Source organism: Homalodisca vitripennis, chromosome 3 (assembly GCF_021130785.1).
Source record: "Homalodisca vitripennis isolate AUS2020 chromosome 3, UT_GWSS_2.1, whole genome shotgun sequence".
Taxonomy (NCBI): domain Eukaryota; kingdom Metazoa; phylum Arthropoda; class Insecta; order Hemiptera; family Cicadellidae; genus Homalodisca; species Homalodisca vitripennis.
The window spans coordinates 135,191,394-135,209,233 of record NC_060209.1 but is presented as its reverse complement, the minus strand read 5'-3'; the positions used below and the strand labels follow the sequence as shown (position 1 = coordinate 135,209,233).

At 30.2% G+C, this 17,840-nt stretch overlaps 1 protein-coding gene across 1 annotated transcript; it reads right to left on the bottom strand.

The window, feature by feature from the left end:
- Positions 1 to 900: 900 nt before the first annotated feature.
- On the bottom strand, positions 901 to 15,926 carry LOC124357549. Its single transcript, XM_046809455.1, has 3 exons — positions 15,770 to 15,926; positions 7,803 to 7,973; positions 901 to 1,791 (listed from the first exon to the last, which is right to left on the bottom strand). The coding sequence occupies exons 1-3, from the start codon at positions 15,798 to 15,800 to the stop codon at positions 1,475 to 1,477; spliced, it is 519 nt and encodes a 172-aa protein (XP_046665411.1). The 5' UTR covers positions 15,801 to 15,926; the 3' UTR covers positions 901 to 1,474.
- Between the last annotated feature and the right edge of the window lie 1,914 nt (positions 15,927 to 17,840).

Sequence of the window (17,840 nt, the reverse complement as noted above, 5' to 3'; positions counted from 1 at the left end):
GCCATCAGAGTTAGATCCGTAAATCAATGAGCGTAAAATCAATTTATAAATTTATTTTTATTGTATAGTTTTGATTTTTAGATTCTGATCCCAAATTCATTGGAGTAACTCCTAAGTGGGAAGACACGTGGAGTTTTAAGTATCTACGAACTTTCTATCAATAGTTATCGAATGTATGGAAAGATAAACGGGCAAACAGACATCAAGATAATTTAAAAAAAGATCTTTTTGGTTGCTTATAACAAACACAATCATGAGATTTTTAAAGAACTAAATATAACTCTAAATTATGAATTACTTAACAATAATTTGATTTCTTCTCGTGATTTAACATTTCATAGAACGTAAATAATTTTCTGCAATTTACATGATAATCTTAAATAAATTTGAGTCTAGGATTAAGAACATCTTATTCTTATTAAGAAGTAAGTCTGCAATTTCAAAGAAGTACTTAACCAAGTGTAATAGGATTCCAATAATTTATTTAGTATTTAATGTTCTTGGAATGCTACTATAGAGAGGTAGTAGAACGGGCGTACCTTGAGCGCTAACATGAGACTTTTGAGGATGGTGGATGGTGTCATGGCGACATTGGCCCAGCGTTGTAAACAAAAAGTTGTCTCCGGCGGCTGGTATCCGAACCCGGGCCTCTTTGTATGAGAGACCACAGGAACACCGAGGTGAGCATAGGCACCACAGGCACCCTATAGCCATTCTACGTAGCGTTGCTACAGAGCTATGCGTGGTTTGCTGGGTGATCGGCGGCAGGCGTTTTTTTTTCATACCAACTGTCACATTTAAGCGGGCTGAGGAGCGCGCGCTTTTTTCAATGGGCGAAAATTCTATTTCATAACATTTGTGCAAACCGATGGGCAAGGTATTTAAGAATTTTGACATACATTTCGTTTAGGGAATTAAAGAAGTATATTTTGTGTACATCATTATAAAACAATTATTAATTAGAATTTTTTTAGATAAATAATTAATAGAAGTATTAGGTTCTAATATTTAAAATATTATGACACGTAAAAATGTAACTTAATAATACAAATATATAAATTATACTTAGCTTTAACACTATTGAGCATGTCAATTAAACCGTGGCAGATATATAGTAATTGTGATTACTAGAATTTTACTTTTAAAAGTACATCTTCGGTTAGAATAATAGAATGGATAAAATGTTTTAAACAAGATATTATTATTCACGTAAAACTTCTTCACTTAGGCAAATATTTGTAATCTCTTCAAGAATAACGAACCTAAAAAAACTGTTGTAATACGTCTATACTGCCCACTATCTTATTGTAGTTTAAGTAATAAAACAGTATTCGTATTGTTACACTTATATGATGAACGTTAGAACCAGCTGGGAAAATCATATATTAAATATATAATATTATATCATAAATAGTATGAGATAGTATTCGTCCATTGTTACATTTCTATAGAGTGTAATTATTACCAGATAACATTATGACTCATATGAGCTCTCTGAGTTCAAGAAGGTATCGCTGAATTGATTATTGATCCTGTCTATTCTCTCTCCATGATGATTGCGGTGCCTTTCTTGAGTCTGATACCTTAACTGCTTGCTATGTTCTTGACTTAGAGACCAGGAAGGTTTATCCTTCTTATCAGAATTATGTTTCTCTAACAAGAAGTGGACCATGACGTTTCCATCCTTCACCACAGAGGGCCTCTTGTCGGCTGTCTGCACCATACCCTTCAGCTTGGCGCACAACTTGATGTCTTCCTCCAAGTTGTTGTCTGCTTCCACGATAGCATAATCTGAAACACCCTTTTATTGTATATTTGAAACGGTAAACCATTTTCCAAAAAAAGTATCAAGAACTGATTATCAACTCAAAATCGTATTATTCGTACAGCAAAATGACAATTAAAATGACATGAAAGATATTTACAACGGAAACAGAACATTAAACTGTATAATCCATAAATAACTAGTTACTTTTCAGGATTGCTTCAATATTTGAAGACAAATTCAGAGATTACTTTCGGAGTATTTATTTGTATTTTAACATAAATATGTCGTGGTAATCAGATTTTAATTCCTAAAATTATCAATATAGTTTATTGTAGCAACACGTAGGCAACAATACTAATTCGGTAAGTGAGAAGCTGCCTTATAACCAAATAAATTTAGGAGTACCATATTATTCAACTCTTAATATAGGTTACAGTGGTATACGTAGATATATCTCAATGAACACTATTTTATATTGCATTTTTGTTTAACCTAAAACCATAATAAAATAGTCTAAATCAACGAATGTCTTATTTTATCTGGTGAAGTTATAATGTAAGTAGCACTTTTGGCTCTTTCTTTTTATAACCCTAGTTTTTGTTGACTGATATGTGATTCTTAGAACAAAAGACATGTAGAGCCCAGACTACTTTAATTATTTGTCTTGGATTATTGTAATTTTAATTTGAAATGGTTCTTAGATTTATTTTCATATAAACTTATTACACGATGCTGCAATAATTAGCGTATTAGATAATATTTTATAATATAGTTGTATTTTATCATACATATTTAATATCTAAAGTTAGAGTTTTTATTTTAGTAGATATTATAGAAAAAAGAAGAAACTATACTATTCTAATACATGCCATTTAGTTGTCTTTACAGTTAAACCATTGGTATATTTTTAATATACTCATATTACTTGCGAAATATGAAATCGTGCTTTATTATGAGTCTTTTTGTGTTTAAATGATAAAATTAAGATCGTGTGACAATGGGTGTAAAATCAAGATTGTGTGCCAATCTTTTTTGAATTCTCTGCATTGAGCCGACACAAATGAAAACAAAAAAATGACAATATTTGTTTAAAAAAATACTAGGGTCTTTTTCGTTTAAGGGCCAGCACCTTACAAACATACTATACCTGACTGACAGTGCATTTAACGGTTGTTTTGGTGTTATTAGTTCGTAGGGCAGTAGTCCAGGTACTACTTCTAGTATAAACTCGTCTTATCTTATCAGTGGTAAACGCGCGCCGCTTATCTTTTGCCTGTAATGAAACCTGCGTTAGTTCTGTCTGAGTTTTGTGTGTGTCAATAAAGCGTGGTGAGTTTATCTGGGCTTGGACTTTGCAAGCTCAAGTTAATTTTTTCTAAAAGAGCAAGCAGCGCAAAGCGCTGCGCAGCGGGTAAGCATCGCGTGATCTGAGTTTTGAATAGGCAAGCTAGGGTCTTTTGTGCTGGCCCTTAAACGAAAAAGACCCAAATACTACTTAAAAAAGTTCCAGTGGCCTAAATGTTTTTACTTTTAAATATAAATTATATTAAAGCTATGCTTGTGCCAGCACATGTATCCTAGAGGAAATTCTTTTAGAAAGCTAATAAAAATAATATAATGTAAAAATAACAAGAATTTCATGTTATTTAAATCAAATATTATAAAAAAGGGATTTTAACTTTAGTATTAACATTTTAGAGATAGTAAAACTATCATAGTGAGGTATCCAGTGTCAGGTCAACTAGACTCGAGAATCTTTCAAACCCATTTTTATACTTTTTGTGTTTCAATCCTGCTTGCGTACATTTAGAAAAATACCAATTTTAAGGATTTTAAGTTATCACAGTACAAGAAAAAAACATTTAGGAGAGAAAAAACGCCTAAAGAATATACAAGGAAAAATATTTAATATTCCTGTATGTTTTTTCTCTGACACAGGATTAACGAAATAACGCGAACGCAAAAATAAAAGAAACCAAAAAGAGCCAATAGTGACTTTTGTTAAAGAATTTAATGGGTTTATTTTATTATCGACATTTACATTAATCCAATTAGGAATATTCGTGGTGTTATCTTCACTTAAGTAAAACTTATATGAATTCTATGTAAGAAGTTAGGTTTATACAGCTGTATAAATACATCACACCCGTTTTAATAATTTAATACAAAATTTCTTAATTTCCTACTTTTATTTACTTTGTTATAAATATACTTCATATTTTGAAAATGTATCCCCCAACAGTACTTTTTTGTGTATTTTGAATTTACTTGCAACGCCAACACACTGTAATCTGAAAAATCAACATAAATATAAGATATATACTTAAGTTTGATAAAAATACACTTAGTGGATCAAAGAATAGTTTAAAATTTATATATCTTCTATTACCTTTTTAAAGTGTATGTATTCATCATTTTGTAAAACAACTAATACTATAATTTTTTTCAAGTTTGTTATTGACGATGGAAGGTTGGAAAGAATTACACAATTTGGACATTTGCCATCGTTTTAGGTTTTAACACAAGTTCTTTACTTCTTTATATTCGTTAATTTTGTATGTTAGTACGTCCCCCACCTGAAGAAAAGGATAGATTGTAATCCTCAAAACGTTGTGTTACACTTTTTATAAGCTATGGCGTTGGCAAATGTCCGAAATCCTGTTATCCTTTCAACTATTACTAATTATTATCAATATGATAACAATAATAGATAATAAAATGAATATTCGCAAAGATATAAAAACTATTTTATATTAATTTTGTTTTTATTTACATATTTACTGTTTGATAGTTTTTTGCTCTGGACAATAATTGTAACTTTTAGTACAGGTAATTCCTTAACTTTTACTTTTTAGTATAAATTTGGAGAATTTTAAAATGCAAAAGCTATGCTTGTTATAATTATTAATAGTGTAAAACAATAACGACATTAGTCCATCAATTTATTAGACCAGTAAATAGCCAAGTTTAATTGATACAATTAAACTTAAGTTACATACTTTCTATGGTTGAAATTTGTTATTGACCAAGGAAGGTTTGAAAAGAGAATACAATTTTGGACGTGTGTCATCGTTATATATTACAAAATGTATAATACTGCGTTTAGAGTATTGACATCTAGCCTCTTCATCCAGTATAAGCAATTTAACGCATACAATTTCTCAAAACCTACAACATGCTACAATGCCTTGTCACTAAGTTTGAAGTCCTGACAGGAGAAAATAAATCCAAGCTATCTTCCTGTACATAAGTCAGAGCACAAACCCACGTAAGACCAGTAAATGCGATAGTGGATAACTAAAAATACTAGAAAGTGATTATCGAAAAGTGGAAGGGTAACGACAGCCGTCTCCGGCTCTACATTTTGGTTCTAACCATAAATTTCATGGCCTGTGTACACATTTTGTTGGTTGAAATTTACTTGATTGTTAGGAATTATTTTTGTATATTTCTAAATATTATAAAAGCATATTGGCTTACACAAAAAACATCAAGAAACGTTTGATTCCAACTTGTATTACAGATTTATTTGTAATCAGTTGTATGAGTTCCAACTAACAACTAACTAGAGGGCTATCACTCTAGCTAGACTGTACCGTTGCTTTATTTGAATTAGAATATCAGTAATTTAAGTCCACGTACAGAATTAAAATTTAAAGGAATTCGTTAAGAAAATATTGAATAATTGTGTAGTTATTTTAATGTAAATCTATGCAATTTTCTCATATTATTTCTTATATTTATTCTACTTAAACAGTAAACGTGTCTTTAGATATAGTTGTAGCCTTTGACAAAAATTTTAAATACGAAAAAATCATATGAAAAATTAAAGTACATTAATATAATTATAAATTAATTATATACACTTTCTGTGTCCGTAAGAGTATTTTCCATTTTGTATGAAAAAATATTAATATTTGGCATTAGAGTTTAAAATTTCACGTTCTTATGCAATTTATTACACATACCTTAAAACTACATTGAGCCCATTCAGGAAAATATAAATCCAGGAATTGTCACGAACAAGATTGTTAAGAGCACAAATACACATCATAGCAGAGGAGGCAAAATTGAGACTCTAACAAGAAAAGCAATGCCGACACTTCCTGGAGCATCATGGAGTGTCAAAGAAAACAATGAAACAGAAAGATGATGGTCGAGACAGGAAGGATAAAGGCATCCGCTTACGATCAAACGTTTTGGTCATAGACCTCAATATCATGGCTTGTGTATGAATTTCTTTTGTTGAAATGTTTAATTGTTAAAATCTTTACAAGTATGTTTACTACTTAGTTGGTTTTATTTTTTTAAATATCGGTGCCTCAGTGGCGTAACCTCATATTAGCGGTAGTCTGCTAATGTTATGCATGAAGCGCCAATAAATTTGTTTTAAACTAAACTATCCTCACGGTGTATTGCGTTCTCTTCATGAGATTTGATGTGATGATTTCAACACCAGTCTAAAAGTTAAACAATTTAGACTTTTCTACCAGTTCTACAATTTTCTTTTCTTTAGTTGTTCAATTTTAACATTTCGTGTCCTTGTTGTCTCCCCTATCTATTCGCTATTAAAGTATAATTTTATTTATTAGACACATATTTAAGTCGAGTTTGCTATTTTTTGTTTTAGTTTAGTTTTTATTAGATTTTGTCTAGGAATGGTTTTCTTTGTTCAAAAAGTAGTACTAATGTTATATTTTCTGCCTATTCTTCAATTGCTCCTTAAAACTCCCTGCACACAAGAGATTGAAATGTACGTTAATTTTTAAATGTTTACAATTTTTAGTAAAAAGCCTTTGCTGTGTTACAAAAAGCATGAAGTATTTATCTTAAAGATTTTTATAGTTCGATAAAATTGTAGATTTTAGTCCGTGTGCCTACTTTAACCTGTTTTCTTGTGTTCATAAAAAATTACATTAAGGCCTATGACAAGAACATATTTTTTTGGGGGCTGGCTTTACCCTCCCTCTCTCGAGCATCGCCTTAATGTCACTTTATTGTAGATGAAACGCTGTGATCCCATTGCATCGTAGTGCGGACATTACTTACCTAGTTAATGGGTCACTTTCGCCCGGTGTGACCTGTTTTTGGGCTCAAGACTTCTAGTGTTCGTAACTTGAATCCTATAGAGTGACCATGTCTGGGATAATTCTCTCCTGTACGGACACCAATCAGTTTTCGAGTATGTGTAATCTCTTTTTTTCTAAATTATCCTTGTTTTCTATGTTAAGTGGCTCACCATTGCCTTACGTTCTAATTTTCTCCCTGACAATGGAGATAGATTTAAATCCTTTAAACGCTGTGTTATAAATTTTTTATCATATGATGATGGTAAACGTCCATAATCATTATGCTTTCAAAATGCATGATTAAGGCGTACATTTTCATGATTAAAAATACAAATCCAATGTTTATGTGAAATAAGGATGTACGTCTGATACTGCTATATAAGCTAAATAGTCAAAAATGCTAACTCTGATTCACATATTTGCTTCTTTCCACATATCCAGTTCCACACTCAACATACGATCCGATAGTTGATAGAAGTACAGACACATATGTTATTGTACTACAGCTTTTCATATACATGTATTGCAGTATGTGAGAATAATAAAGTAAGAGGGCAAAATATATTAAATAAAATATTCATAATAATCTTCCTTTATTATATAACTTAAAAATAACCTTCTTTCTTAAAACATTACGAGATCGAGTAATTCCTATTTTGGCTTTATTCTCGCCTTCCTCATAGGCTTTTAACCTGTATGCCAATTTTTTCAAGCAGAATGAGCGGAGGAAGTTACAGAAAGTGGTACATTACAGTAATGCCGGGACTGGTAAAATTTGCAAAGGTCCCAAACAGAATTTGAACTTTCGCTATATCTAAATCGCTTCAAATGTACCTTAGACAGTGAGGCTACCGGCTCGCCTAATAATGAACCAAAGGTATTATGAGTTAAACCTACTTAATTTCCTTTAAGAAACGACTAATTAAATTAGCTCCATGAACATAAAAACGGATAAAATATCTTACTCCGATTGTAGCAAAAGTTGTGACGGTCCATCTCACAGTCGTTACGGAAGAGTCTGGCACCACGGTGAGGGTCCCAGGCACACACTGGGTCAGTCAAGTCCAAGCCGCACAGGTAGATCCAGCAAGGCTTGTACCAAGGCGGTCTCTTGCATTGTGATACTGCGACTACACCTGGTAATGCCGTGTTCTTAAAAAAGGTTAAATTTGTATTTAATGCCTTAACTAGCTTATATTAATACCAGTATTACTTCCTATGTTGAAAAGTGGGAATTAACTTTCTGGTCACATCTTGTAGAGGATGGGTGAAAGGACTACAGATCTTGCGAAAGTATTTCAACAATCTGTGCAGTTCAAAAGCTATATGTAGTATTAAAGTACCTTGTGTCTTACATCAGTTGTAGTGTTACTTTTTGACAAGAGTGTGTTTAATTTTATTTTTGTATATAATTTTATAGTTGTTACTTAAAATTTTTGAGTTTTTTCTAAATGAATAAGAAGTAATCTTAACCTGAAACTTTTCGTAAGCACTTATGGAAGTAAACAAACTGAAATTCATGGGTTTAATAAGTAAATTATAATAAATCTAAAAAAAAATATTTGACCTAGGTTTATGCAAGGAAACAGCTGGTTTTGAAATTGTAATAAGACATTTAAACTTAAAATCGGCAGGAAACTTACATAAACTTAATAAAATATTCATGATTCATGTATTTAAGGCTAATTTATCCTTTGATTAATTAGTAGTTCTAAACCTATCTAACGATTTTAGCTTTGCTGGTCCTATTTTATACGGTTACATACAGCAAACATATTCAATAAGTTAACAGCCAAGGCAGTATTCACAAATCGATACCGTTTAAGGACCGTTTTGACATTCAAATTATTGTTAAGGTTCCATGATTTTACCGAGCACTATATATTCAGTTATAAAAAATAGTCAATACGTTTCCGAAACTCTAATCTGGTTTCTACTATTCCGTTGATAACTAACCTAACACACAACCTTGTGACACACATAGGCTATGTCAGGAATAATTTCAAACCTGCTGTGTTCATTTTTTCATCAAACCAAATTAAATTAGTTATTAAATACTAAAGAACACAATATAGGCCTTCGCGAAATAACCAAAGACTGACAACATATGACTCCTTACAATGCCACTTTTTATTACGTTTATTGGAAAATTTTCGAAAACTCATTGTTTCTTTCACAGAAAGCTCATAAATATACTTTAAACGTTAAAGACTGTATAACTTAGTATAAGCTAAGCAAAAAATGACTTTTTCAATTAATAATGAAAACTCATGAATTGCAAGATCAAATCGCATGATTTGCACGAAATAAAACAAAATATTGGAATCCTAACTGAGAACAAGCATTAGAAACAGTTATTTCTGAAATACGTCTACTTCGCAGGTTCACTGATATTATTTGTGGTTAGATTACGAATTTCCCTCATGGTGGTTAAATTAGGCCACTTCCAAATACATCTGTGATGGTTAGCTAATTATACTCGTAATACAATTGTAATCTTCTTGTACAGTATAACTGTTAAAACAATTAGCATACTACAATTATAAAAAAATGCTTTAAGAAATGTAAATTTAAATTTTTTAAGTACAAAATGTAGTATGGACGGACCATTAACAAATATAATCTTTTGTAGCAGGCCCTAGCCTCTGGCAACTCTTGCCCTCTAGGACTTCCTGGAATCTGGTAGGCTCCGGCTTAACATAATTTTATTTATTAAAAATTCAGTATTAACCTATAATTAATACAGGATATGTTCTATATTTATTCCCTACTTTAATGAAATTCATATGATTAGAATCATAACATTAAAAAACTAACTGGTATGACAGTATTTTCTGTGTTTAAATTGATGAACTAATTCTAAAAAGATATTTGTGTTACGTTTGTGTATTAAGTATTCAAGTGCATTCGTATAATCAAGCATAAACTATTTATATATAAATAAATAGAGATAAACCAAACTCACTTACGTAAACAACAATAACAGCAAACAGTTCCGTAATCCATTTCCATATGGATTTACCGGGTTAATAACTAAATCTCTAAGCAATACCATGGAATACATGCCCAATCATTTACTACCATATAAAAAATTAAGATACTGAAATAAAAAGATATTAGCCTTCGTTATTTTTTATGAAATGGGAATGAAAAAAGTTAGCTACTACGTACATAACATTTTATGTGAGTGTTTCATTGAAAAAAGACATGTATTTACAACATGATAAAAACAGATATAAACAAAATACATTTGTTAAAATAAGTTTACTAAATTAGAGTTTGATAACAAATATAAAGTGATAACACATTTTAGAGTAAAGTTTTCTCCTGGATCATATCAATTCAGTCTGGGATGTTTCTACATAAACCGTGTAATACCGACCAGAACGGTTTACTGTGGCAATCGGTGGCAACCATTATAATGATAAACTGCTAATGGCTTGCATTAGCTCACCTCTTATAAATGACATAGCTTACAACTCCGTGATTGGCTCCACATCTGTTGGTGCTAGACCGTTCCGTGACTGAGGTTAATAGACGTAAAACGTTGCTTTTGTTCATTAGTCTATGACATTGATACAGTACAAAATATCACATAAATATCTTTTCAGGTAAACAACAAAAACTGGTTTTATTTTGACTAGTTTCTGTAATTATAAGATTCGCTATCATTTTACTTATGCCGACACTCAATAAATCAAAACCTCCAATAAATATGTGCATGTGGTAATTGCCTGAGAGTTAGCAAAGCCTGTCACTTAAAGAGCTAAAAAATTTCGTTTCGGTCTTTCTCATCGCACTCTGATGATTAGAGAAAGAACACTTGAAATTATGAATGAAACATACATTTTATGTAGGAACCTTCTCTTATAGAACGTGTAACTCAAAGGAATTTGCGAACTGAGCGTTAGCGAACCATTTACCAGTAGTCTTAAAGGACTTAACAAGGAGAAAATAGCTAAAACAAACGTACTAAAGTCATTAAAAGTGACACAGTAACTCATGGTCCCTATTTATCCGTAATATTCTCGAAATATATTAATTTTAAACACTTTAAATTCTTTTTACTATTTCATTTTTACATAGCGATGTGAATAAAAATGTTTTGTTCCATGTTTCACGTCTATCAGCAGAACATCTACAGAATGAAACAAGGTATAGACTGGACATGTTACATATAACCTCAGCTAATCCTTTTACACGACACGTAGTGTAGAGTACTTCTATCGGGTACAACAGTAAACAATAACTAAACATACTTATACAGAAACAATAATTATTTTGCAGTTACTGTAATTTTATTATGAAATAATTTTAAAAACGTATGGATGCACTAGTCCTATAAATGGGACATCAGAATCTTATATATTAATATTGATACATTAATATATACATAATACTGTGGTAGATGGATTTAAAGACAATAGTGACAGCCATCGTTGAAGGGAGCTTTAGAAGGATTATGGGTTGTGGGAGAATTATATATAATCTCTATTTTATTATTAGAACATTAATGTTTATAAAAATGTATGGGCATAACATATTTCTGCCGATTTTACCACTAGCGTACAATAAATTCAAATTAGCAGAGATAAATACAACAATCGGACATACCAACAAAGCGAAATTGGGTGCAGAATGTCTCAACTACAATATTGAACAATACATCCAAGAGTTGCTACCTTTTAGAATGTTTCTCTACCGAGCGGAGACCTGAATAGTTTCCATTGAACAATAATATGAAAACCTTATATAAATATCCAGAGCTGGTTTTCCTTACCTCATGTAGGCTATTTATTAAACATTTAAATTTTAGCCAAGTTATTTTATTTACTGAAGTTTATTTCCAAATTTTATTTATTGTATTGAACAAAACTCAAGTACCCTGACTACAAATTCAAAAATTAGTTATTGTACTTATTACAGTAATTACTCAACAAACCACATTATTGCTTATTTATTTCATCAATCAAACCAAATTGTTTGATCATGCTTGAATACAGCTTGAAACAGTTTTACCTTTCACATTAAATAAATATTATATATATAATATGTTTTGGTCATTTTAACGTTACTGTTTAGGAGTAAAATAGCAATCCCTAATGTGCCTTCACATAATGAATAAAGTAATTCCATCTTAGTCCAAAAAAATTATATTCCTACTTTTAATTTACTAACATTTTCTATTGTAACGCTTGTGATAGAATCTTGCCATTTTCGTTACCAGATAACCACAATGGTTTTGAAAATAGGAGTTTCACGTATATTTTATTATGTTAATTTTTATTACCTTTCATTAATAATTTTTTAAACTATAATAAAAGTAAGAACATATGAAGGCACAAATGTTGAACTTGTAAGAAGGTAAAGATATATGTTTAGTACAAAATTAATATCATCTTAATAATAGATTTCGAACCAATGAGGACTTTTTAAATTCTATGTAAATACAGAATATACTTAATACTTTGATGTATACCGAACAATGTCAGTATTTTTTACTAATCTAAATAACTGATCACAAATGGATCTTAATAATTACATAGAGTATCGTATAATGTCCCATAAATTACGTAACAAATAATATAATTTCTTTACTATTGTTACTTAAATTTATGCAAGTTTTCGAAATAAATATATTTATGTATACTTGCAGAATACTTGACTTTATTTTCTCAACTTATAAATGGATTTGTTATGTGGATCAAATAGTGCAGGATTAGTTTGTAGGATTATCAGTTTCAATTTACAGGATAAATTGCGGCAAAGGGAGTAGATTTATAATACAGGAATTACTGCGGATAACAATAATATAAATCCAGTAAAGACAACACACCTTACACTGTGATTTATCCAATTAGAACATTATTTACTTGGAAGGGATATATGAATACGAAACTCCTTCGTGTCATAACATTAGAACCTACAATACAAACATACAGGGTGTTTGAAAAGTATGGGTACGGCTTAATATTTTAAAAACCATAGGAGATAACATCTATAAACTTTGCACAGTGTCATATGGCTATGTAAACTATTTTTTCTTGCTATTACCATGACATGCCAACCATGGGGGGACGGCCCACAGAGGAAAACATGGAAATCTTAAATTGAAGCATGGGTCGAGTGATACCTCATTTGAAATAGCTCACTTAGTAGAGTTGAATGCCGCAAACCGCATCTCAAAAGGTTTATCCAATCAGAAATGGCGGGTTGTTTTAGGTACATATTGTGAAATACATTATGCGCTGCCATTTCTGACTGGATCGTCATATTCTGATGCGGTTGGCGGCGTTTCACTCTACTAACCAATGTGTTTTCACTGACTTTTTTAATTAGCAAATTATGTCATAAATTTATAACACAACAAATAAAACAAAATAAATACCGAAGTTTTTTAGTTTTATTTATTGGTTATAGTCAGAAATGGCAGCGCATAATGTACTTCACAATGTGTACCTAAAACAACCCGCCATTTCTGACTGGATAAACCTTTTGAAATGCGGTTTGCGGTATTCAACACTACTAAGTGAGCTCATTCAAATGAGGTATCACTCGACCCATGCTTCAATTTAAGATTTCCATGTTTTCCTCTGTGGGCCATCCCCCCATGGTTGGCATGTCATGGTAATAGCAAGAAAAAATAGTTTACATAGCGATATGACACTGTGCAAAGTTTATAGATGCTATCTCGTAGGGTTTTTTTTAATATTAAGCCGTACCCATACTTTTCAAACACCCTGTATATCCCTTCTATATTTCTTGTCTGGTTATTACATTATTGTTTATGTAATAAGTCGTATATTATAAATAAAGAGCAAGTCTACAACATATCTTGGTACTAATTTAATAACATTGTTTATGTTTTTGTGAATGGACAGCCTATAAAACCTTCAGTGCCGTAACTATTTTGCTATAACGTTCCCTTAAATTGATAAATGTTTCAAAACCTTTTCGAAAAAACTTTAGTTATTCTGAAACCGCTACAAAGGTTTGCATAGCTTTGGTTTGTTTTGCTATCGAGTTAATAAATAATACGTATTTTACTTGTAAAAATAAAATACGTTTTTATTCACCGATTTTTCATACTTTTTGTACTAAATTTTTAAACCTGATTTACACTATTCAGTTTTATATTCAAAATTTTCCGTATTATGTTTTGTATTGTTTTAGGTATACTAGTTGAATGGCAATACAGTTCTATACAAAGCTCATGCACATCATTACATTTTCCTGCAATAAACTAATGTCAACATAAATCACCAAAATCTTGTGCAATTAGCAACATTAATAGAAGTAACAAACAAACAAGCTGCATTGGAAACATCCAAATATCAATATTGATATTATTACACTAATAAATATAAATTGTACACTGCTTTTTGATTTGTTTATCCATCAAAGCATAATATCAAAACGAAGTAAACATTAATACTATCCAAACGTGTAAATTGCATCTGACAAATTCATCAGATGACAGATCATAATGACATTAAAGATTAAATACCAACGAGGAAGTAAAAGATAAAACTGTCAGTATTTGATACATCAAATCATTTAGAATGCAGCTATATGGTTACTCGGATATTTCAACTGTGTAGTATGCTATGTATTGTCCAACTATGGGGCGTCGGAACAATCGACACCGCCAAATTATAAGGTGTTTCCTACGTATGATATGTCGATGCCGCGGTTAATGGGTTTAAACAGGTTTTCTTTTCTGAAGAGAATGAATAAAAAGAAAAATATGTTTTGTTAGTCATTTTTGCAATAATTTACGGTGGTCCAGTGTCGATTATTTTATACCCTATATAGTAAAATATTTCATAGACTTAATTGTATCAGTAAGTACGAAAGCTACCTTCGTTTACACGTAAATTAACCTTCACATGCATATGTACTCTACACTAAATGAAGTGAAGAAAATTCGAAATATTTTGCTTTGATGTTGTGTCCAATACGTTTAAAATATTTGGGTACAACCTTTATATATATATATATATATATATATATATATATATATATATATATATATATATGTATGTATGTATATCAAAAAACATATATATAATATATGTAAATATATATATATATATATTATATATATATATATATATAGGTATATAAAAATAAATTTCTGAAAGATAACGATACTAAACATTTAAAAAATGGAGTAAGAAAAAATGCATTAACATTTCCAAAGTAAAGCTTACACAACGTGACACAGTGTAAGCTGGTTAATAGACTAAACTCAAGTATGAAACATTTTACGAGATTCAGTACTTTTGATACTCAAACTGCTTAATTTCTTAAGCAGTTTGTTGTAATGATAAATTCATATTATACTACTAGTACATAATTTATATATGAAATTTTGGTATGCTTTATTTACGGGTTTTAATTATATAGAAAACATTATTTCACGAGCTGATGTGAGTTTGGTATACAACTAGTATACCAACCTTATGAACTTTGGTATGCAGTAATATGTTCTAGAATAAAGAAATTTTAATTGATAATCATATTAACTAGACTGGTTTCTATAACACCCACACAGGCCATCCCGCATAACAGGGTGTATTATAGTTGCATTAAACGTAGTTAGTATTGCCATCTAAAATTGTAAGAAGTTTTTTTTTTAGTTTTTCTGCTACTGTAAAAAAATATTAAGATGTTTTTAGACATTTTACACATGCTGTATTTTATGACTGAGTAATATACATTGTCTAGTTATATAAAAATATTCTTGAATATTTCTGACTTCTATATTCTAAGTTCATATGTCCTTCCTTAGGTTGTTAGACGGTGCTAGTAATCCTATTATATTTAAATAATATACGAGTGTGCAAAATTAAAAATTTATTGTAAACTAAACTTCACGCTTTAATTTTTTAGAAAATTTATCTTAATTTCAATAAATAATGCCACTTACCAAGAAAAGCTAACACAAGTGCACGTTTCATGCTGATATATACAAGGCAAACTGTTACATCCAACGCTGTTGGTAGATTAGATGCTAAGCGATAACCTCAAGATGGGTGATAAGGCATTCCTAACTGTTATAAATGACACACAGCTGCACTGCATATTGACAGGCAATCCAATTAACTATCACAATAGAAAACATAAACAAGTTTCGTAACGACGTTCTTATTGAGTGACAATTGCTATATAACGCATGAGTCTTCCGTATGAAGTAACGTAATTTATAGTATTTTAATGATTTGTTAGTAAACTATACTAATCTTAAAATAAAATTACGTAAGTATTTAAAAATCGCGAACATTCTAAATTTTAACACGGTCAGGGTTTTAATCAAATGTTTTCATATTCAAACCACGTTAAAAATGTTAACACACTTAAAATATTAAAATATTTTTTTCTTTCTGTCTAAAGGTATTCAAAGCAACATATGATGACCAAACTTCTTTTGCTGACTCAAAACGGCTCTCTAGAGTGAATAGAAAACATTTAAATTGATTTCAATAAAATTATGTTAACAACCATTCGACTTATAGTGTTTTAATAAATTTTTAGTAAACTGCGATTATAAAAAAAACTGTAAGATATACAATTTGTAAGTATTTACAAATCCTAAATGTTCTGACTATTATACAACCTGCGTCATGACTATCATAAAAGTTTTTCCAGTTCAGATCACATTGAAAAATATTTTTACGAACAAAATATTCAAATATTTTGACCTTACAATGCAAGAAAGTTTCCAGGCAACATTTCGTGGACCAACGTATGAATTGTATGAATAAAAATGGCTCTCTACAGTTTATAAGATATATTGTAATTTTAATTGATACCTTACAATCTATTCGCAGCATTTTAAACTATAAAACATCGACGAAGGCCTAGATTTTGCTATAATCACTGATTTATACAAGTAGCTGCTATCCGAAATTTTGTAAAAATTAAACTTACTGTGAGGTATTACTTAGACTTATTTATTGTAGTATTATTACTGGTTATGCCATATTATTTAAACAGCATAGAGAAATAGACTTCGGTAACACTCAGCTAAGAACGATTGATAATGAAACAAAGTAAAATAAATCATGTGTGTTAGTAATTCAGTGAAAAAATATACAGTTGTTTACAGCTATATTTGTTTACTAATTTATTTAGTCTGCATTTTAATCATTACGATAAGGGGTTTTCATATCAAAATAAATTAGTCAACGTATTTTAACTTGAATTTATTACCATTAGAAGACAAAATCAATAGAGTTGTACTTTGTACCAAGATGAAGCCATGTGCCAAGAGCAGACAGACTACTGCTTGATTTTAAGAGGGACTTGTATGTTATTTAAACGTTATCTTTATATGGAAAATTCTATTTTAAGCTTTGAAAAGCTCTATACCAATAATATTAAACTAAACTATGTATGTGTTAGGCATACTAGGCTACTTTAAAATGCCACTTTCGTATAGTTTATATTGTTATACAACTAAGTTTACGCTATAAGTATGTGATAAAGTAAGTACGGTTCCCATGTTAAAGCTACGAAAAAATCATTGTTAGCAGCCTTGCTCATACCACCTCTCAAATAATATTTTAGTTTCATTTTAGAAACAAATATACATTCATAGTTATTTAATAAAGCAATAAATTTCTTTTATAAAGTAAAATTTGTATAACACAATATAAATAAACCTTTTAACACTTTTTTTGTAAACTTTTATTTTTGTTACGATGTACATTTCGAAATCTGTGATTTCATCTTCAGGTACTAACTAAGGTTAAGTTATGAAATAAATAATATAAAACCTATTTGTCATGTGTTTTTTTCACTACCTTGGTGGCTAAATGTGTTGTATTTAATTTTATGTGTGATCAATGTATATTGTTTAAAAGTCTATCGAATAATACATTTTTTGTTAGAAAAGCTTTGTCATTTAATAATATATTATGATTAATTTTGGCACTTTTGAAGATTTCAAAATGTTCTAAAGTAGATAATAAACGACTTTTTTTGCTTGTGTAACAAAA

Bases quoted from the DNA above. Each gene is read 5' to 3' on its own strand.
- LOC124357549 (XM_046809455.1), bottom strand. From the start codon at position 15,800: ATGAAACGTGCACTTGTGTTAGCTTTTCTTG. The intron at 7,974-15,769 runs GTAAGTGGCATT...CGGCATTACCAG, and splicing joins ACTTGTGTTAGCTTTTCTTG to GTGTAGTCGCAGTATCACAA. The intron at 1,792-7,802 runs GTAAGATATTTT...AGGGTGTTTCAG, and splicing joins CAACTTTTGCTACAATCGGA to ATTATGCTATCGTGGAAGCA.